This window comes from Balaenoptera ricei, chromosome 1 (assembly GCF_028023285.1).
Source record: "Balaenoptera ricei isolate mBalRic1 chromosome 1, mBalRic1.hap2, whole genome shotgun sequence".
NCBI classification, from domain to species: Eukaryota; Metazoa; Chordata; class Mammalia; order Artiodactyla; family Balaenopteridae; genus Balaenoptera; species Balaenoptera ricei.
The window spans coordinates 23,105,776-23,127,058 of record NC_082639.1 but is presented as its reverse complement, the minus strand read 5'-3'; the positions used below and the strand labels follow the sequence as shown (position 1 = coordinate 23,127,058).

General features: G+C 45.2%; 1 protein-coding gene across 5 annotated transcripts in view; it reads left to right on the top strand.

Moving 5' to 3' along the window:
* The window catches only part of LOC132362587 (uncharacterized), a 60,257-nt gene extending 39,475 nt beyond the window's left edge, over positions 1 to 20,782 (top strand). For all 5 annotated transcript variants that reach the window (XR_009502402.1, XR_009502420.1, XM_059917395.1 and 2 more), the window contains one exon: positions 20,667 to 20,782. Coding sequence is in view for 3 of the 5 variants with exons in the window: in XM_059917464.1 (XP_059773447.1) it covers positions 20,667 to 20,752 (86 nt within the window). In the remaining 2 variants the exon portion in view is untranslated. The remainder of the gene's footprint in view (positions 1 to 20,666) is intronic.
* Positions 20,783 to 21,283: the final 501 nt, after the last annotated feature.

Below are 21,283 nucleotides of genomic sequence, written 5' to 3'. Positions count from 1 at the left end.
GAGTGAGTTTCAAAGAGTGCACTTGAGGGAGGGGTGGGGGAGCTGAGAACATGCGTGTAGCTGACGGTGGTGGTGGCTTCAGGGAGATGCTAGGTCTAAACGAGGGCCAGACAGGGAAAGAGGAGGTGAGGAACACGGCTTGGGGACAGGCCAGGCCAGGCCAGGGGTGGGGCCCGGAGAGCCAGCAGGAAACACCCTGACCCCTGTCGGGTACTCGCATGCCTTGTGTCAGGATGAGGTAAAGGGCTGCTCCCCAATCCTGCACAGGGGCTCAGGCTCTGGCACATCTCTTTCTTCCTGTCCCTCTCCCATCCCCTCCTGTCACCTGCCTCACTTGACCCTGGTCTGGGCTTGAGGGCCAGCCAAGGACAGTGGGTGCATCACCTACCTTCAGACTCCCAGACTAGCCTTTGGGAAAGCCTTGTCTACCCACCCCATCACACACCCATGGGGAAACTGAGGCCCAGAAAGGGTGAGAAGTACACTGGGTTGTTATACTCGCTTTCCCCTTTCCTGCCTCTCAAGAGTGGACAGGCCCTGGACGGGAGGCCAGGAGACCTAGACACTCTTCCTGCCGTCTGTCCCCTGTCACCTGTGCCACTGGGTGGGCTCACTCAGGAGACTCTGGAGGGAAGACTTGCAAGAGGATGGGGAGTGGGCTTCCCTGGTGGCGCAGTGGTTGAGAATCTGCCTGCCAATGCAGGGGACACGGGTTCGAGCCCTGGTCTGGGAAGATCCCACATGCCGCGGAGCGACTGGGCCCGTGAGCCACAATTACTGAGCCTGCGCGTCTGGAGCCTGTGCTCCGCAACAAGAGAGGCCGCGACAGTGAGAGGCCCGCGCACCGCGATGAAGAATGGCCCCCACTTGCCGCAACTGGAGAAAGCCCTCACACAGAAACGAAGACCCAACACAGCCATAAATAAATAAATAAATAAAATATTTAAAAAAAAGAATACATAAATAAAAAAAAAATTAAAAAAAAAAAAAGAGGATGGGGAGTGCTTCTGGACGTCCTTTTTTTTTTTTTTTTTTTTCATGACCTACTCAATCCGTTTGGTGTATTTCAAAAGGTGCAATACTTTTCGTCATTTATCAGTGAAAGAAGTTAGAAATTAACTTCCAAAAAAAAATCAGCAAATGGCAAACAAATTTCCTTGAGAGTCACAGTCACATTATGCTGCCCAATGGCAGCAGGGTAAGTCATTATGCTGCCTCAATTTCCCCATCTGTAAATTGAGCCCAAGAGGCAATATCTTCATTCCTTTGAGACTGCACAAAGCTGAACGCTCCAACTTCTGCTCACCCTGGACAATAATACATCCCTTGAACTGAACGGAAGTAACCTCCTGTTTCTCCTTTGCTGGAGGGGAGGGGAACTCAGAGTTACTGAGCAGCTCCCACACACCAGGCTCATTCATGTATGTTCTCTTACCTAGTGCTCACCACAGTCCTGGGAAGATTTCCCATTTTACAGATAGAGAAACTGAGGCTCAGAGATACAACACAACTTACCCAGTTACCCAAATCCAGTGGGTGGCAGAATGGGGATTTGAAACCAGCTCTGTGTAAGGCCAAGCCCACTGTCCTCTCTGCACCCATAGCCTCTGACCTCCTGTCCCCACCTCCATCCCTGCCCTGGGGAGACAGGCTGCCTCCTTTCCTACGTGCCCCCCTAACAAAAGTGGAGGAGTTTAGCTTCTCCCTCTCAGGCTCCCCCTGGCTGAGTCAGCCCCTCATTGTGGTGAGCATTCCCTTCCTCCGATTAGGTCCCAAGTCTTGCAGCGTCTTTACAAGCGAAACTTAGAAATCTGCTTGCTTTAACTCCACCTCTTCGTCTGAACAACACAGTCCAGGAGCGCCATGTAGGAGACACCAGGGCAGGTCAGGGGTTTCTGGGCCAGCTCTCAGGCTGGACTCCTGCCAGCTCAGGATGCTTCACTCTGCCCTGCCAGCCAGCGTCCCCCTAATGTGATGAGTGGCCCTGATTTAGAGATGGAGGGGGAGGGAGCCCCAGCTTGAGAGTTTAGACCCTGGCTCCAGCAGGACATTTGCTGAGATAGCATAGGCTGCATGCTAAAAGCACGACCCTGATCACTAGGGAAACACGGCAGATCTGCCTTGATCTTCACCCCTCTGACAGTCACTCCCCTGGCCTCTGCTCTAGCTTGTGGCTGCTGCCCCCAGACTGGACAGTTCTGGAACCAGGAGAGAGGGCGGGCTTGGGCTTGAGGGGCTGTGTGGTGCAGTGGTTACATGCTTGGGCTTGGAGCCAGCTGGACCTGCATTCAAGTCACAGCTGTGCCCCCCCGCTAGCTAGGTGCTCTCAGATGAAGTATTTATTTTATGCAGTATTTATTTTATATGATACAGTAAATTTTACTTTCTGGCATCCAGTTCTATGAATTTTAGCACATGGGTAAATTTGTGTGACTTCCCCCACAGTCAGGATACAAAACAATCCCATAACCCCAATAACATCCTTCACACTAATGCCTCATAGTCACACCCTCTCCCCAACCCAAAACTCTAGCAACTACTGATCTGTTCTCCATCACTACTGGTTTGTCTTTTCAAGAATGTCATATACAGGAAAGCATACACTAATGTTTTTTTTTTAATTTATTTATATTTATTTTTGGCTGTGTTGGGTCTTCGTTTCTGTGCGAGGGCTTTCTCTAGTTGCGGCAAGCGGAGGGCACTCTTCATCACGGTGCGTGGGTCTCTCACTGTCGCAGCCTCTCTTGTTGCGGAGCACAAGCTCCAGACACGCAGGCTCAGTAGTTGTGGCTCACGGGCCTAGTTGCTCCATGGCATGTGGGATCTTCCCAGACCAGGGCTCCAACCCGTGTCCCCTGCATTGGCAGGCAGATTCTCAACCGCTGCACCACCAGGGAAGCCCCTACACTAATGTTTTGAAACTGGCTTTTTCACTCAGCATAATGCCTTTGAGATTCATCCAAGTTGTTACATATATAAATAGTGCATTCCTTTTTATTGCTGAGTAGTATGCCGTTGTGTGGATGGACCAATACTTGTTTATCCAGTCAAACAAACATTTGAATTGAAGGACATTTGAGTTGTTCTTCTTTTTGATGATTATGAACAGAGCTGCTGGAAGCATTCATGTACAAGAGTGGAATTGCTGGACCCTATGATAAGTACACAACTAATGTTTAAGAAACTACCAGAGAGGAGAGAAGATGGCGGAAGAGTAAGACGCGGAGATCACCTTCCTTCCCACAGATACAGTAGAAATACATCTACACGTGGAACTGCTCCTACAGAACACCCACTGAACGCTGGCAGAAAACGTCAGACCTCCCAAAAGGCAAGAAACTCCCCCCGTACTTGGGTAGGGCAAAAGAAAAAAGAAATAACAGAGACAAAAGAATAGGGACGGCACCTGCACCAGTGGGAAGGAGCTGTGAAGGAGGAAAGATTTCCACGCACTAGGAAGCCCCTTCGCGGGCAGAGACTGCGGGTGGCAGAGGGGGGAAGCTTCGGAGCCACGGAGGAGAGCGCAGCCACAGGAATGTGGAGGGCAAAGCGGAGAGATTCCCGCACTTCCCGCACGGAGGCTCGGCGCTGACCAGCACTCACCAGCCCGAGAGGCTTGTCTGCTCAGCCGCCGGAGCGGGCGGGGCTGGGAGCTGAGGCTCGGGCTTTGGTCGGATCGCAGGGAGAGGACTGGGGTTGGCGGCGTGAACACAGCCTGAAGGGGTTAGCGCACCACAGCTGGCTGGGAGGGAGACCGGGAAAAAGTCTGCAGCTGCCAAAGAGGCAAGAGACTTTTTCTTCCCTCTTTGTTTCCTGGTACGCGAGGAGAGGGGATTCAGAGCGCCGCCTAAACGAACTCCAGAGACGGGCGCGAGCCGCGGCTATCAGCGCGGACCCCAGAGACGGGCGTGAGACGCTGGGGCTGCTGCTGCCGCCTCCAAAAAGCCTGTGTGCGAGCACAGGTCACTCTCCACACCGCCCCTCCCGGGAGCCCGTGCAGCCCGCCACTGCCAGGGTCCCGTGATCCAGGGACAACTTCCCCGGGAGAACGCACTGCGCACCTCAGGCTGCTGCAACGTCACGCCGGCCTCTGACGCCGCAGGCTCGCCCCGCCTCCTCTGTACCCCTCCCTCCCCGCGGCCTGGGGGAGCCAGAGCCCCCGAAGCAGCTGCTCCTTTAACCCCGTCCTGTCTGGGTGGGGAACAGACGCCCTCAGGCGACCTACACGCAGAGGCGGGTCCAAATCCAAAGCTGATCCCCAGGAGCTGTGCGAACAGAGACGAGGAGGGGAAATCTCTCCCAGCAGCCTCAGAAGCAGCGGATTAAAACTCCACAAACAACTTGATGTGCCTGCATCTGTTGAATACCTGAATAGACAACGAATCATCCCAAATTCAGGAGGTGGACTTTGGGAGCAGGATATATTAATTTTTCCCCTTTTCCTTTTTTTTTGTGAGTGTATATGTATATGCTTCTGGGGGAGATTTTGTCTGTATAGCTTTGCTTTATAATAGCTTTATTTTACTTCACTATATTATAGCCTCTTTCTTTCTTTCTTTCTTTCTATTTTTTCTCCCTTTTACTCTGAGCCGTGTGGACGAAAGGCTCTTGGTGCTTCAGCCAGGCATCAGGGCCGTACCTCGGAGGTGGGAGAGCCAACTTCAGGTCACTGGTCCACAAGAGACCTCCCAGCTCCACGTAATACCAAACGGCAAAAATCTCTCAGAGATCTCCATCTCAACATCAAGACCCAGCATCACTCAATGACCAGCAAGCTACAGTGCTGAACACCCTATGCCAAACAACTAGCAAGACAGGAACACAGCCCCATCCATTAGCAGAGAGGCTGCCTAAAATCATAATAAGGCCACAGACACCCCAAAATACACCACCAGACGTGGACGTGCCCACCAGAAAGACAAGATCCAGCCTCATCCACCAGAGCTCAGGCACTAGTTCCCTCCACCAGGAAGCCTACACAACCCACTGAACCAACCTTAGCCACTGGGGACAGATACCAAAAACAACGGGAACTACGAACCTGCAACCTGTGATAAGGAGACCCCAAACACAGTAAGATAAGCAAAATGAGACGACAGAAAAACACACAGCAGATGAAGGAGCAGGGTCAAAACACACTAGACTTAACAAATGAAGAGGAAATAGGTAGTCTACCTGAAAAATAATTCAGAATAATGATAGTAAGGATGATCCAAAATCTTGGAAATAGAATAGACAAAATGCAAGAAACATTTAACAAGGACGTAGAAGAACTAAAGAGGAACCAAGCAATGATGAAAAACACAATAAATGAAATTAAAAATACTCTAGATGGGATCAATAGCAGAATAACTGAGGCAGAAGAAAGGATAAGTGACCTGGAAGATAAAATGGTGGAAATAACTACTGCAGAGCAGGATAAAGAAAAAAGAATGAAAAGAACTGAGGACAGTCTCAGAGACCTCTGGGACAATATTAAACGCACCAACATTCGAATTATAGGGGTCCCAGAAGAAGAAGAGAAAAAGAAAGGGACTGAGAAAATATTTGAAGAGATTATAGTTGAAAACTTCCCTAATATGGGAAAGGAAATAGTTAATCAAGTCCTGGAAGCACAGAGAGTCCCATACAGGATAAACCCAAGGAGAAACACGCCAAGACACATATTAATCAAACTGTCAAAAATTAAATATAAGGAAAACATATTAAAGGCAGCAAGGGAAAAAAAACAAATAACACACAAGGGAATCCCCATAAGGTTAACATCTGATCTTTCAGCAGAAACTCTGCAAGCCAGAAGGGAGTGGCAGGATATACTTAAAGTGATGAAGGAGAAAAACCTACAACCAAGATTACTCTACCCAGCAAGGATCTCATTCAGATGTGATGGAGAAATTAAAACCTTTACAGACAAGCAAAAGCTGAGAGAGTTCAGCACCACCAAACCAGCTTTACAACAAATGCTAAAGGAACTTCTCTAGGCAAGAAACACAAGAGAAGGAAAACACCTACAATAACAAACCCAAAACATTTAAGAAAATGGGAATAGGAACATACATATCGATAATTACCTTGAATGTAAATGGATTAAATGCTCCCACCAAAAGACACAGACTGGCTGAATGGATACAAAAACAAGACCCATATATATGCTGTCTACAAGAGACCCACTTCAGACCTAGAGACACATACAGACTGAAAGTGAGGGGATGGAAAAAGATATTCCATGCAAATGGAAATCAAAAGAAAGCTGGAGTAGCAATTCTCATATCAGACAAAATAGACTTTAAAATAAAGACTATTACAAGAGACAAAGAAGGACACTATATAATGATCAAGGGATCGATCCAAGAGGAAGGTATAACAATTGTAAATATTTATGCACCCAACATAGGAGCACCTCAATACATAAGGCAAATACTAACAGCCATAAAAGGGGAAATCGACAGCAACACAATCATAGTAGGGGACTTTAACACCCCACTTTCACCAATGGACAGATCATCCAAAATGAAAATAAATAAGGAAACACAAGCTTTAAATGATACATTAAACAAGATGGACTTAATTGATATTTATAGGACATTCCACCCAAAAACAACAGAATACACATTTTTCTCAAGTGCTCATGGAACATTCTCCAGGATAGATCATATCTTGGGTCACAAATCAAGCCTTGGTAAATTTAAGAAAATTGAAATAGTATCAAGTATCTTTTCCGACCACAACGCTATGAGACTAGATATCAATCACAGGAAAAGATCTGTAAAAAATACAAACACATGGAGGCTACACAATACACTACTTAATAACGAAGTGATCACTGAAGAAATCAAAGGGGAAATCAAAAAATACCTAGAAACAAATGACAATGGAGATACGACGACCCAAAACCTATGGGACGCAGCAAAAGCAGTGCTAAGAGGGAAGTTTATAGCAATACAAGCCTACCTCAAGAAACAGGAAACATCTCGAATAAACAACCTAACCTTGCACCTAAAGCAATTAGAGAAAGAAGAACAAAAAAACCCCAAAGCTAGCAGAAGGAAAGAAATTATAAAGATCAGATCAGAAATAAATGAAAAAGAAATGAAGGAAACAATAGCAAAAATCAATGAAACTAAAAGCTGGTTCTTTGAGAAGATAAACAAAATTGATAAACCATTAGCCAGACTCATCAAGAGAAAAAGGGAGAAGACTCAAATCAATAGAATTAGAAATGAAAAAGGAGAAGTAACCACTGACACTGCAGAAATACAAAAGATAATGAGAGATTACTACAAGCAACTCTATGCCAATAAAATGGACAACCTGGAAGAAATGGACAGATTCTTAGAAATGCACAAACTACCGAGACTGAACCAGGAAGAAATAGAAAATATGAACAGCCCAATCACAAGCACTGAAATTGAAACTGTGATTAAAAATCTTCCAACAAACAAAAGCCCAGGACCAGATGGCTTCACAGGTGAATTCTATCAAACATTTAGAGAAGAGCTAACACCTATCCTTCTCAAACTCTTCCAAAATATTGCAGAGGGAGGAACACTCCCAAACTCATTCTACGAGGCCACCATCACCCTGATACCAAAACCAGACAAAGATGTCACAAAGAAAGAAAACTACAGGCCAATATCACTGATGAACATAGATGCAAAAATCCTCAACAAAATACTAGCAAACAGAATCCAACAGCACATCAAAAGGATCATACACCATGATCAAGTGCGGTTTATCCCAGGAATGCAAGGATTCTTCAATATACGCAAATCAATCAATGTGATACACCATATTAACAAATTGAAGGAGAAAAACCATATGATCATCTCAATAGATGCAGAGAAAGCTTTCGACAAAATTCAACACCCATTTATGATAAAAGCCCTGCAGAAAGTAGGCATAGAGGGAACTTTCCTCAACATAATAAAGGCCATATATGACAAACCCACAGCCAACATTGTCCTCAATGGTGAAAAACTGAAATCATTTCCACTAAGATCAGGAACAAGACAAGGTTGCCCACTCTCACCACTATTATTCAACATAGTTTTGGAAGTGTTAGCCACAGCAATCAGAGAAGACAAAGAAATAAAAGGAATCCAAATCGGAAAAGAAGAAGTAAAGCTGTCACTATTTGCAGATGACATGATACTATACATAGAGAATCCTAAAGATGCTACCAGAAAACTCCTAGAGCTAATCAATGAATTTGGTAAAGAAGCAGGATACAAAATTAATGCACAGAAATCTCTTGCATTTCTATACACTAATGACGAAAAATCTGAAAGTGAAATTAAGAAAACACTCCCGTTTACCATTGCAACAAAAAGAATAAAATATCTAGGAATAAACCTACCTAAGGAGACAAAAGACCTGTATGCAGAAAATTATAAGACACTGATGAAAGAAATTAAAGATGATACAAATAGATGGAGAGATATACCATGTTCCTGGATTGGAAGAATCAACATTGTGAAAATGACTCTACTACCCAAAGCAATCTACAGATTCAATGCAATCCCTATCAAACTACCACTGGCATTTTTCACAGAACTAGAACAAAAAATTTCACAATTTGTATGGAAACACAAAAGACCCCGAATAGCCAAAGCAATCTTGAGAACGAAAAATGGAGCTGGGGGAATCAGGCTCCCTGACTTCAGACTATATTACAAAGCTTCAGTAATCAAGACAGTTTGGTACTGGCACAAAAACAGAAATATAGATCAATGGAACAGGATAGAAAGCCCAGAGATAAACCCACACACATATGGTCAGCTTATCTTTGATAAAGGAGGCAAGCATATACAGTGGAGAAAAGACAGCCTCTTCAATAAATGGTGCTGGGAAAATTGGACAGGTACATGTAAAAGTATGAAATTAGAACACTCCCTGACACCATGCACAAAAATAAACTCAAAATGGATTAAAGACCTAAGTGTAAGGGCAGACACTATCAAACTCTTAGAGGAAAACATAGGCAGAACACTCTATGACATACATCACAGCAAGATTCTTTTTGACCCAGCTCCCAGAGAAATGGAAATAAGAACACAAATAAACAAATGGGACCTAATGAAACTTAAAAGCTTTTGCACAGCAAAGGAAACCATAAACAAGACCAAAAGACAACCATCAGAATGGGAGAAAATATTGGCAAATGAAGCAACTGACAAAGGATTAATCTCCAAGATTTACAAGCAGCTCATGCAGCTCAATAACAAAAAAACAAACAACCCAATCCAAAAATGGGCAGAAGACCTAAATAGACATTTCTCCAAAGAAGATATACAGATGGCCTACAGACACATGAAAGAATGCTCAATATCATTAATCATTAGAGAAATGCAAATCAAAACTACAATGAAATATCATCTCACACCAGTCAGAATGGCCATCATCAAAAAATCTAGAAACAATAAATGCTGGAGAGGGTGTGGAGAAAAGGGAACACTCTTGCACTGTTGGTGGGAATGTAAATTGATACAGCCACTATGGAGAACAGTATGGAGGTTCCTTAAAAAACTACAAATAGAACTACCATACGACCCAGCAATCCCACTACTGGGCATATACCCTGAGAAAACCATAGGTCAAAAAGAGTCATGTACCAAAATGTTCATTGCAGCTCTATTTACAATAGCCAGGACATGGAAGCAACCTAAATGTCCATCGACAGATGAATGGATAAAGAAGATGTGACACATATATACAATGGAATATTACTCAGCCATAAAAAGAAATGAAATGGAGGTATTTGTAATGAGGTGGATGGAGTTAGAGTCTGTCATACAGAGTGAAGTAAGTCAGAAAGAGAAAAACAAATACAGTATGCTAACACATATATACGGAATCTAAGGGAAAAAAAAAAGGCCATGAAGAACCTAGTGGCAAGACGGGAATAAAGACACAGACCTACTAGAGAATGGACTTGAGGATATGGGGAGGGGGTGGGGTGAGATGTGACAGGGTAAGAGAGTGTCATGGACATATATCCACTACCAAATGTAAAATAGATAGCTAGTGGGAAGTAGCCACATAGCACAGGGATATCAGCTCGGTGCTTTGTGACCACCTAGAGGGGTGGGATGGGGAGGGTGGGAGGGAGGGAGATGCAAGAGGGAAGAGAAATGGGAACATATTGTATATGTATAACTGATTCACTTTGTTATAAAGCAGAAGCTAACACACCATTGTAAGGCAATTATACTTCAATAAAGATGTTTAAAAAAAAAAAAAAAGAAACTACCGAAGTGTTTTCCACTACACCATTTTGCATTCCCATTGACAAATGTGTGAGAGTTGTTCATACATCCTTCCCAGTTGTTCCACATCCTTGTCAACACTTGTTATTGTCAGTATTTTTATTTTAGCCATTCTAATATGTATGCAATGGTATGTCATTGTGGCTTTAATTCTCATTTCCTCAATGGCTAATGGTACAGAACAGCTTCCCACCTGTACATTCTCTTTGAGGTCTATTCAAGTCTTTTGTCCATTTTCTAGTTGTGTATTCTTACTGCTGAGTTTTGTGAGCTTTTTACATATTCTAGATACAAATCTTTTGTTGGCTATGTGATTTCAGATATTTTCTTCCAGTCTGTGGCCTGTCTTTTCATTCTCTTTAGAGTGCTTTTTGCACAGCAACTTTTTTCATTTTGATGAACTATCATTTATCAACTTTTTATTTTGTGGATCATGTTTTGGTGCTGCATGTAAAAACACTTTGCCTAAATCCAAGGCATGAATATTTTCTCCTATGTTTTCTTCTAAGAGTTTCATTATTCTTTTTACATTTGGATCTATGATCTGTCTTGAGTTGATTTTGTATAAAGTGTGACATTTAGATGGAGGTTTACTTTTTGCATATGAATGTCCGCTCATTCCAGCATCATTTGTTGAAAAGACTCAGCAAAGTCTTTAACCTCTCTGAGTCTCAGTCTTCTCCTCTGCAGGATGGGGTTGGTAACAATAGCACTTGCTTCACAGGGTTCTTATGTCATAATCATCCCCTGTTCCCTCCTGATTAGTAAAGAAACCAGGTTCTGGACATGTTAGGATTTTTATGTTTTCCACCAACTGTTTACTTCACAGTAAGTCTGTGATGAATAAAAGATGATGTTTATTTATAAGTTCCTGGTATGCAGTAGGTGTGCAGTATATAGGAAATGGCTGCAGCCAGACAGCCTGGGCTCAAATCCCAGCTCTGCTACTCCCTGGCTGTGTGGCCTTCAGGAAGCTATTTAATCTCTCTGGGCCTCAGTTTGGTCACCTGTAGAATAGGGATGAGGATAGTAGCACCTATAAAGTGTCTGGGACAGGACCTGGCACACAGTGCAGATGACATGCTGACCCTCCCACCTGTGGCCAGTCCCTTGGATGCCAAACTCATTTCCTGACACCTTGAGTAATGTAGGCAAACACTTATGAAAAAAAGTGAAAGGAAAAAGGATTTGAAGCTGTATGTGCAGGATGACACCAGTTAAACACACACAGACAGGTATGGGCACATATATGGGGATGGGCACGTACCCACATGCACACACCCTGGCAGCAGCCAGCTGCCTGGGCATTGCTCAGGAGAATAACCAGCTGTGGTTAGATAAATGTCTCCCTGCTGCTACTCATCCAAGTGGGGCTGCCTGGGTGAGATGCAGCTAAACAGAAATCAGTGCACCTATATATACAATGGAATATTACTCAGCCATAAAAAGAAACGAAATGGAGTTATTTGTAGTGAGGTGGATGGACCTACAGTCTGTCATACAGAGTGAAGTAAGTCAGAAAGAGAAAAACAAATACCGTATGCTAACACATATGTATGGAATCTGAAAAAAAAAAATGGTCTGAGGAACCTAGGGGCAGGACAGGAATAAAGATGCAGACATAGAAAATGGACTTGAGGACACGTGGAGGGGGAAGGGTAAGCTGGGATGAAGTGAGAGAGTGGCATGGACATATATACACTACCAAATGTAAAACAGCTAGCAGGAAGCAGCTGCATAGCACAGGGAGATCAGCTCGGTGCTTTGTGACCACCTAGGGGGTGGGATAGGGAGGGTGGGAGGGAGAAGCAAGAGGGAGGGGATATGGGGACATAAGTATACGTATAGCTGATTCACTTTGTTATACAGCAGAAACTAACACACCATTGTAAAGCAATTATACTCCAATAAAGATGTAAAAAAGAAAGAAAGAAAGAAAGAAATCAGTGCACCTGCCCCTGTGACTCACACCCCGGGGGTGGGAGGGAGGATGGCAGAGGAGAGGGCATGTGTGAAGCATCCACTGCATCTTGATGCTTGCGGCAGACCCGCCCAAGTGCAGCCCCACAGGCCTCTCTGGTCTCTGGTTTAACCGCTTGGTGGCTGTTAACTTCTTTGCGGTTCCCCAGTGCATTTTTTTTTAACTGAATTAAGGATTTTATTTTATTTTGTTTTAACATCTTTATTGGAGTATAATTGCTTTACAATGGTGTGTTAGTTTCTGCTTTATAACAAAGTGAATCAGTTATACATATACATATGTTCCCATATCTCTTCCCTCTTGCATCTCCCTCCCTCCCACCCTCCCCATCCCACCCCTCTAGGTGGTCACAAAGCACAGAGCTGATCTCCCTGTGCTATGCGGCTGCTTCCCACTAGCTATCTATTTTACGTTTGGTAGTGTATATATGTCCATGCCACTCTCTCACTTTGTCACATCTTACCCTTCCCCCTCCCCACATCCTCAAGTCCATTCTCTAGTAGGTCTGTGTCTTTATTCCCGTCTTGCCACTAGGTTCTTCATGACCTTTTTTTTTTCCCCCCTTAGATTCCATATATATGTGTTAGCATACTGTATTTGTTTTTCTCTTTCTGACTTACTTCATTCTGTATGACAGACTCTAACTCCATCCACCTCACTACAAATAACTCCATGTCGTTTCTTTATATGGCTGAGTAATATTCCATTGTATATATGTGTCACATCTTCTTTATCCATTCATCCGATGATGGACATTTAGGTTGCTTCCATGTACTGGCTATTGTAAATAGAGCTGCAATGAACATTTTGGTACATGACTCTTTTTGACCTATGGTTTTCTCAGGGTATATGCCCAGTAGTGGGATTGCTGGGTCGTATGGTAGTTCTATTTTTAGTTTTTTAAAGAACGTCCATACTGTTCTCCATAGTGGCTGTATCAATTTACATTCCCACCAACAGTGCAAGAGTGTTCCCTTTTCTCCACACCCTCTCCAGCATTTATTGTTTCTAGATTTTTTGATGATGGCCATTCTGACTGGTGTGAGATGATATCTCATTGTAGTTTTGATTTGCATTTCTCTAATGATTAATGATGTTGAACATTCTTTCATGTGTTTGTTGGCAATCTGTATCTTCTTTGGAGAAATGTCTATTTAGGTCTTCCGCCCATTTTTGGATTGGGTTGTTTGTTTTTTTGTTATTGAGCTGCATGAGCTGCTTGTAAATTTTGGAGATTAATCCTTTGTCAGTTGCTTCATTTGCAAATATTTTCTCCCATTCTGAGGGTTGTCTTTTGGTCTTGTTTATGGTCTCCTTCGCTGTGCAAAAGCTTTTAAGATTCATTAGGTCCCATTTGTTTATTTTTGTTTTTATTTCCGTTTCTCTAGGAGCTGGGTCAAAAAGGATCTTGCTGTGATTTATGTCATAGAGTGTTCTGCCTATAAACTCAAAATGGATTAAAGACCTAAATGTAAGGCCAGACACTATCAAACTCTTAGAGGAAAACATAGGCAGAACACCCCAGTGCATTTTGAGGTGACCTCATTGCTTTCAAGTCAGACCATCCAAACGAAGCCTCCATATTTGGTGAAAAACTTCAGAGCCATTTTCATCCACAGGGATAACAGACAGACAGAAATTTAATGTGATTTATAGTCATATACATAAAAGGAAACTTGAAATATGCCATAGTATGAACAGTGGTCACCTCTGAGGAGTGGGATCATGGGTACCTGCTACTTTCTTCCTTACATCTTTTTGGTGTTTTCCTCAAGAGACGTGCGTTACTGTCAGAATCATCTCAAAGCAAACATTAGTTAAGAGCCTGTCCTGCACTTGGTGTTTTCCTCTACCGACCCAGACCCAGACCCAGGGGAGTCACGTGCTCCTGCCCACCAGGTAATCAGAAACAGGTGTGGTGGACAATCGATCATTCCAGGGAGGTCAGGGCTGGGTCTGTATAAAGATTGGTACCCAGGTCAGAACTTTCCAGAAAGGCAGGTGTTACCTGCATCTTTGCAGCCTTGCTGCCGGCCTCTTTCCTGCCCAGAGGGCGCTGGGTGGGCCCTGGGGGCAGCTGCAGCCAAGGCTGTGATGGCTGTGACTGGCCACCGTCGGGTGACCACCACGGGCCTGGCGCTACAACAAGTCTGTGAAGTGGACATTGCTGGCCCCATTTGGCAGATGAGAAAGTTAAGGATCAGAGAGGTGAAGTGACAGGGCTGAGGTTACACAGCTAGGATCTGGTAGAGTCAGGATGCCAATGCAGTGGCCACCAAGGCCTGATTTAAGGCTTAGAACACCTGGATAATCTCCATCATCCCCCACAAGCCTCCTTAAATAAAAGTATTGCCTAGGGTAAATGCAGCTTTAAGGCAAGAGCTCTGCCCAACCCCCCAGAGCCCCACTCCATGTCAGAATCCTGGAGCAGGGGTGCCATCTCAGGGGTGCCCTGCTCCAAAGCCCAGGTGCTCCCTCCTCTCCAGAAGGTTTCTCAGACTCAACCTTCACAGGCAAAGCCCCAGAACCTGGCCATCCAGGGCTCACTCCTGCTTAGGTGAGGCTGGGGAGAGTGGAGGGGACAGCTGGCTGGTCGGTAAGCCTACAGTGTGTCTCCAGCCATGGCCTCTCTGAGCTGTTCCCTCTTTGTGCTTCCAAAGACCATCTTGGGGGAAAGAAGGCAGCCCACCTCAGTCATCTCTCTTGTTTCCATCCTGGAGAGCAGAGCTGGGGTCCTGGCACTTGCAGTGAACTCTATCTCCACCCCTTCTCCACGGCCTGTGATCAGGGAACATGGGAGCACAGACCACCAGGCTCCCGGTCTTCGGGGCTGGGGTCAGGCTGAGGTGAGGTGTGGAGCAGAAGGGATAGGTTTCCGCCTTCACTTCACTATGGGACACAGGTTGAAAATGAGACCGAGTGCAGCTCACTCAGGTGCTGCGCCACCGTGATAAGTCACAGGTGCTGTTTCTGTTCAGCTGTGGCTTCTGCCCTGCCTGCACCTGGACGGGTCTTCAGCGCCCCACCCTGCTCTGACTTGGGAGAAAGGAGAGATAAGATCCCATCCTGACTCAGTCGAAGCCTCTGCAAAAACTCTAGAGTGAGAGTCGCCTGTGGGTTTTGGTTATCCCTGGAGATTTTAGAAACTAGAGCGGATAAAATGCATAATAATTTCTATGTATGGAGGGATGGGGGATTTATCTTACCTGTGCTCTTGTACCTGCTGTCTCATTAAACCTCATCATAACCAGGGTGGAGAAGGGATTATTATCTCACTATCTCCTTTTTAAGGATGAGGAATGGAGGCTCAGGAGGGACAGAACCGTGTCAGGTCACATCAACAGCAGCAGAGCCGGCATTAGACCAGGGTCAGAGTGACTCTAGTGCCTGCCTTGTTACCAAAGGCCATCTGCAGTCACTGTCACCTTCATGCTCTCACGTGTTGCGAGAGGTGGGCAGTGTGGGGACCAGGATCCCCACTATACAGACAGGAAAACTGAGATAAGACAGCATGGGTGACCTGTCCAAGGTCCTGCAGTTTGTTTGCTGCTGGGCTTATTCCAGGGCCCAGAATTGCAGCTCTTCAACTGAAGATGCTTGCAATGAAGATGGAATCGACTGTATTTCACTCTTCGTCCCTGGCTCTCAGTCTTTAGATTGCTGAAGAACCACCCAGGGGTGGGTGTGTCTGTTAAAATGCACGATCCCAGGCCTGACCCAGAGACTCTGACTTAGTAGAGATGGGGATGGAGCCAGGGAATCTGTATTTTATACACAGCATACCCCCTCACCCAGGTGCTTCTAGCAGGTCGAGTGCATGCAGACCACCCTTGGAGAAACACTGGTGTAGGGTGTTCCAGGCTCCATACTCGGTTCTATATGGACATTTTATAGCCTAGTGTTTAAGATCTAAGATTCTAGATTCATCCAATTTGGACTCAAGGACCAGCTCTTCCACTCACCAGCTTGAACCCAGGGAAAGTTATCTAACTGCTCTATGTCCAGTGTCCCCACCTGAAAGTGGGGATAATAATAGTACCTCCCTCATAAGGCCCTTGCAAGGAATGTTGAGCACTTAGAACAGTGCCTGCACAGAGCGAAGCTTGATGATGGTAATCCTCAAACGACCCTGCAGTGTAGATATCCTAGGCCCACTCTACAGATGAGGAGGTGTGGGCACAGAGATGACGTAAGCTGTATAAGGACACACAGCCAGTGAGTGACAGAGCTGGGACTCAAAGAACACAGTGCTCCTAAAGGCTATGTGACCCTGTCCTGGTAGCACAAACTCCCTGGCCCTGGCCTTTGCACCCGCACCCACAGGGCACTCACACACAAGAGGGAGTCAGGAGAGGCCCCCCGGTGCTAGGCAGAGATTTGCTGCAAAGGGCGAAGGATCTGCACCGTGATTCTTCAATTGGTACTGCCCAGAGGCTCCAAATTGCATCCCTTTTTGCCACAGATACTTTAAATATTATTGGATCTGTTGTATCATAAGGCCAAAGGGATAGAGCAACATGCACTGTAGCCTAGAATTACTGCAGAGACTTCTCTTCCTAGGTTCCCACTCAAAAGTGGCAGCTTTATAGATGATCTTGCTGTTAGATGGAAGTGAATCCGTGTGATGCTTTGTGGAATGTCAAGACAGCCAAGACTACGTTATGAGCCACAGTAGACTCGCCATACCCCTTAGGCAATATTCTGACAGTATACTGTTGGCCCAGCCAGGTCAAAGAAAACTGCTTCTGGTGGACCTTGCAAAACTGGTATAGAGAAAAAGCCATCAGCAAAGCCAATAATTGTATTCTAATTGCCAGGGGCCATGTCGATTTGCTCTAGCAAAAATAATACATCTGGGAAAACAGCTGCAATTGGAAAAACTACCTGACTACGTTTACAATAATTCACAGTCATTTTCCAAGATCCATCTAACTTCTGAACAAGTTGATCAGATTAGTTAACACACCTATTTAGAAGCACCCCTGTTTCTTTCAAGTTTTTTTAACTTCTTGTGCGTAGAGTTTTGGGGGGTTTTTTGTTTGTTTCTTTGCTTGTTTATTTTTTATTTTTTATACAATTTTGAAAAGTTACTTTCCATTTAGTTATTACAAAATATTGGCTATATTTCTCGTGTTGCACAATACATCCTTGAGCCTATCTTGCACCCAATAGTTTGTACCTCCCACTCCCCAACCCCTATATTGCCCCTCCCCCCACTGGTAACCACTAGTTAGTTCTCTTTATCTGTGAGCCTGCTTCTTTTTTTGTTATGTTCACTAGTTTGCTGTATTTTTTGATTCCACATATAAGTGATATCATACAGTATTTGTCTTTCTCTGTCTGACTTATTTCACTTAGCATAATGCCCTCCAAGTCCATCCATGTTGCTGCAAATGGCAAAACTTCATTCTCTTTTGAGGCTGAATAGTATTCCATTGTATATATAATATATACTGCACCTTCTTTATCCATTCATCTGTTGATAGATACTTAGGTTGTTTACATATCTTGGCCATTGTAAATAATGCTTCTATGAACATTGGGGTTCATGTGTCTTTTTGAATTAGTGTTTTGTTTTTGATGGTGGCATTAATCTGCAATCTGCACCACCACTGCCTCCTACAAGAAACATTATCACTTTGGGTTTATTACCTTTCTAGGGAGGGAAAGTTCCAGAACTTCTTCTTAACCCTTCCTGGGCCAGAGAACCAAAGTGGGAATTCTACCAGTTGCTATGTATGTCTATTCCAATTATACTTTCGGAAACTAGGGAAATAACAGACTTGGCCCACTGTGAGATGAGCTTGAAATAAGACCCCATCTATCACCTGGTGGTTGTAAATCCCCACTTTGACTAGTGGAGCACAGTGGCATGTTGGGTCCCCAGGATTTAGCATCAATTCATAGCCAGTATCCGAAATTCCTAAAAGGTCTGAGTCTTTCCTTTTCTCCAGTAGACAGTCACTCTAGTACAGGGATTGGCAAGCCATGTCCCGGGTGCCACGTCTGGCCCATGGCCTATCTTTGTATGGCCCATGAGCTAAAAATAGTTTTACATTTGTAAAGGGTTGTTTAAAAAAATAACATCTTTGCTGGTCCATATCCTGAGACCTGTTCCAGTACCGATTCTATATCAGTCAGGACCTAAACAGAAAATAGGATCACAGAATTTTATCAGGAAAATTTAATGTAAAGGATGACTGGCTAGTAATGGGATGAACTGCTAAGATGTGAAGAGAACTCTAACAGAAATAGCTGATCTACGGAGTTGAGGCAGGGTACTCAAGGAGTAAACTAATTTGAAAGAACCACTCCTGCTGCCCACCAGTGCTGTGATTCAGACCTCATTGGAGAGGGTGTGGCTGGAGCCACTGAAGTTTGGTGAAGAGTTTGCTGAGGCCCCACAGGCTGAGGCTGGCAGAAAACAGCCCACAGCAGGACCAAACCAAGTCGCCAGGCATCTGCTCCCTGCGGTGCCACGGAACCTCGCTGGGAAACCCACCCCCTCCGCAAGATGGAGAAAACGATGGTACCGACACCGTTGTTGTGAGGATTCAGCAATTCAAAACGTGTGAAAGGCTTAGAACGAATGGTGTTTCTCTAAGTGTGGGTAAGCCCTCCGTAAATGTTTGCTATCACTGTTTTTGTCATCACCTTTATCACCACTCTCCCCAGGGGGAGGAAACTCAGCCTGCTGAAGGCCACGGCAGGACACAGCAACACTGGACTCCAAGCCCCAGCCCATCTGGTGTCAAAGACCATGTTCTTTTCACTTGCACCAAGCAAGAAGCTCCTGGTCCAGTCTCAGTATTATATAGATAAACGGGGAATCTGAGGTCCAGAGAGTGGAAGGCACATGCCTGGAGTCACACAGCGAGAGGGGCCCGAATCAGGCCCAGGCCCCGCTCTCAGCTGTCTCTGGGCGGAATCCTGGAGACAACAGTAATCCCAGTTACCTGTGCGAATGTGACCCCACTCTGCTAACTTTCCCCTCCCCCTCCTTGTCTAATATTGATTTAACCTGTGGTTTTATGGTTAATCATCTCGTAGTAAATCTCTGCTTTAACCTCCCAGTGGGCCACCCAGGCTGTCTTTTTATTAGGAAATAAATAGTACAGGCACTTTGTGCCACACCGTGGCCAATGTGAGGCGCTTGCTGGTGGGAGGTGAGGCCGTGGCGCCTCTTGAGGCCCAGTAGACAAAGATAGGTGTGAGAATAATTCCAAGACGATGGGTGTGTGGGCATGGTTTATGCAAAACACAAAAGCTGAGATAAAATTGGCTTCTGCTCCAAAGCTCTAGGTAAGATTTTAAATGAAAGGATCAGCTGAGGGATAAGTCCCCGCACTGCTGCTTCCATGCTGTGCCTTCTGAGGCCAGCCTGACCCTCTCTGGGCCTCCGGGAACCTGAGGAGGGGGTTTGGAACTGTCACTCAGGGGTAATCCACCCACTCAGCGTGGTGAGAGTGAGCAGACAAGGGCCAGCTCAGAAGGAAGCTCCCCCCACAGACCTCTGAGGAGCCCTGGGGTCAGCCCTGCCCCACCCAGCTTCCTGTCTCTCTGACTCTCTGAACAGAAAGAACACTGGACAGGAGGTCGGAAGCCTGAGGCCTGGCAACCAAAAAAAGGCAGGAGGCTGCAAATAAGAAAAGAGCTTAGGACTTCCCTGGTGGTGCAGTGGTTAAGAATCTGTCTGCCAAGGCAGGCGACACGGGTTGGAGCCCTGGTCCGGGAAGATCCCACATGCTGCAGGGCAACTAAGCCCACGTGCCACAACTACTGAGCCTGCGCTCTGGAGCCCGCGAGCCACAACTACTGAAGCCCATGCGCCACAACTACTGAAGCCCATGTGCCTAGAGCCCGTGCTCCCTAACAAAAGAAGCCACCGCAATGAGAAGGCCGCACACCGCAACGAAGAGTAGCCCCTGCTCATTGCAACTAGAGAAAACCTGCGTGCAGCAACCGAGACCCAACGCAGCCAATAATTAATTAATTAATTACTTTTAAAATATATATATTAACCATCTAAAAAAAAAAGAAAAGAAAAGAGTTTATTTAGGGTCTTAAGAACTGCAATTTGGGAGACAGAGATTGAGTTAAAACCGAAAGAATGTTCTGGGGAAGAGAAAGAGTCAAGGGCTTATTAAGGAAAATGCCTCAAGGCTGTACTCTGACACAAGAAAAGAAATATTTGTCCTTAAGTGAGGGCTGTCACGAGTTGTTTTAGGGTAAGGGTCCCCTAATTTTCTTGAGTTTCTGGCAGATGTTCTGGATGCCTTCATTAGGAGGATAAGTGGTCAAAAGGTCAGATTCCCTCCAGACTGAGCCGTGCATAGGTCACACTTGCTCAATGGTCTCCTGGCTTCATTTTAGAGAATTGTCTTAGCAATACTAACTCCATTTTTATTTTTCTTTCACAGGCCTCAGCCCAGCCTGTATGATGATTTGCTGCATAACCTTGGACAAGCGTCTTCCTCTTTGGAGCCTGAGATACTGTGATTTATAAGAAATATATATTTAGTCTTCATGCACTGTTCCTGGCACAGCTCCTAAAACTCTTGGAATTTCCTAAGCTTTGAGAGCAATAAAGGTGCCTTTTGTTGTATGAAGGAGGTGACTTTTGGAAAGCACCTAGGTTAACCTCAGAATGGGGACTGGTTGCCAGGGGAACCAACCAGGCGATTGGAGGGTTAGAATTTTCAGTCCCTCCCCTCCCCCAGCCCCCACCAACCTCTAGGGAGGGGAAAGGGGCTAGACTTTCAGTTCAATCACCAATGGCCAATGATGTAATCCACCGTTCCTATGTAATGAAGTCTCTTCCCGCACCTTGCCCTATGTACCTCTTCTATCTGGCCATTTCTGAGTTATATCTGTTTACAATAAATGGGTAATCTAGTGAATAAAATGTTTCTCTGGGTCCTGTGAGCCGCTCTAACAAATAAATTAAATCTGAGGAGGGGGTCTTGGTTCCCATCTATAGGCGGTTGGTCAGAAGCACAGGTGACAACCTGGACTTGCAATTGGCATCTGAAGTGAG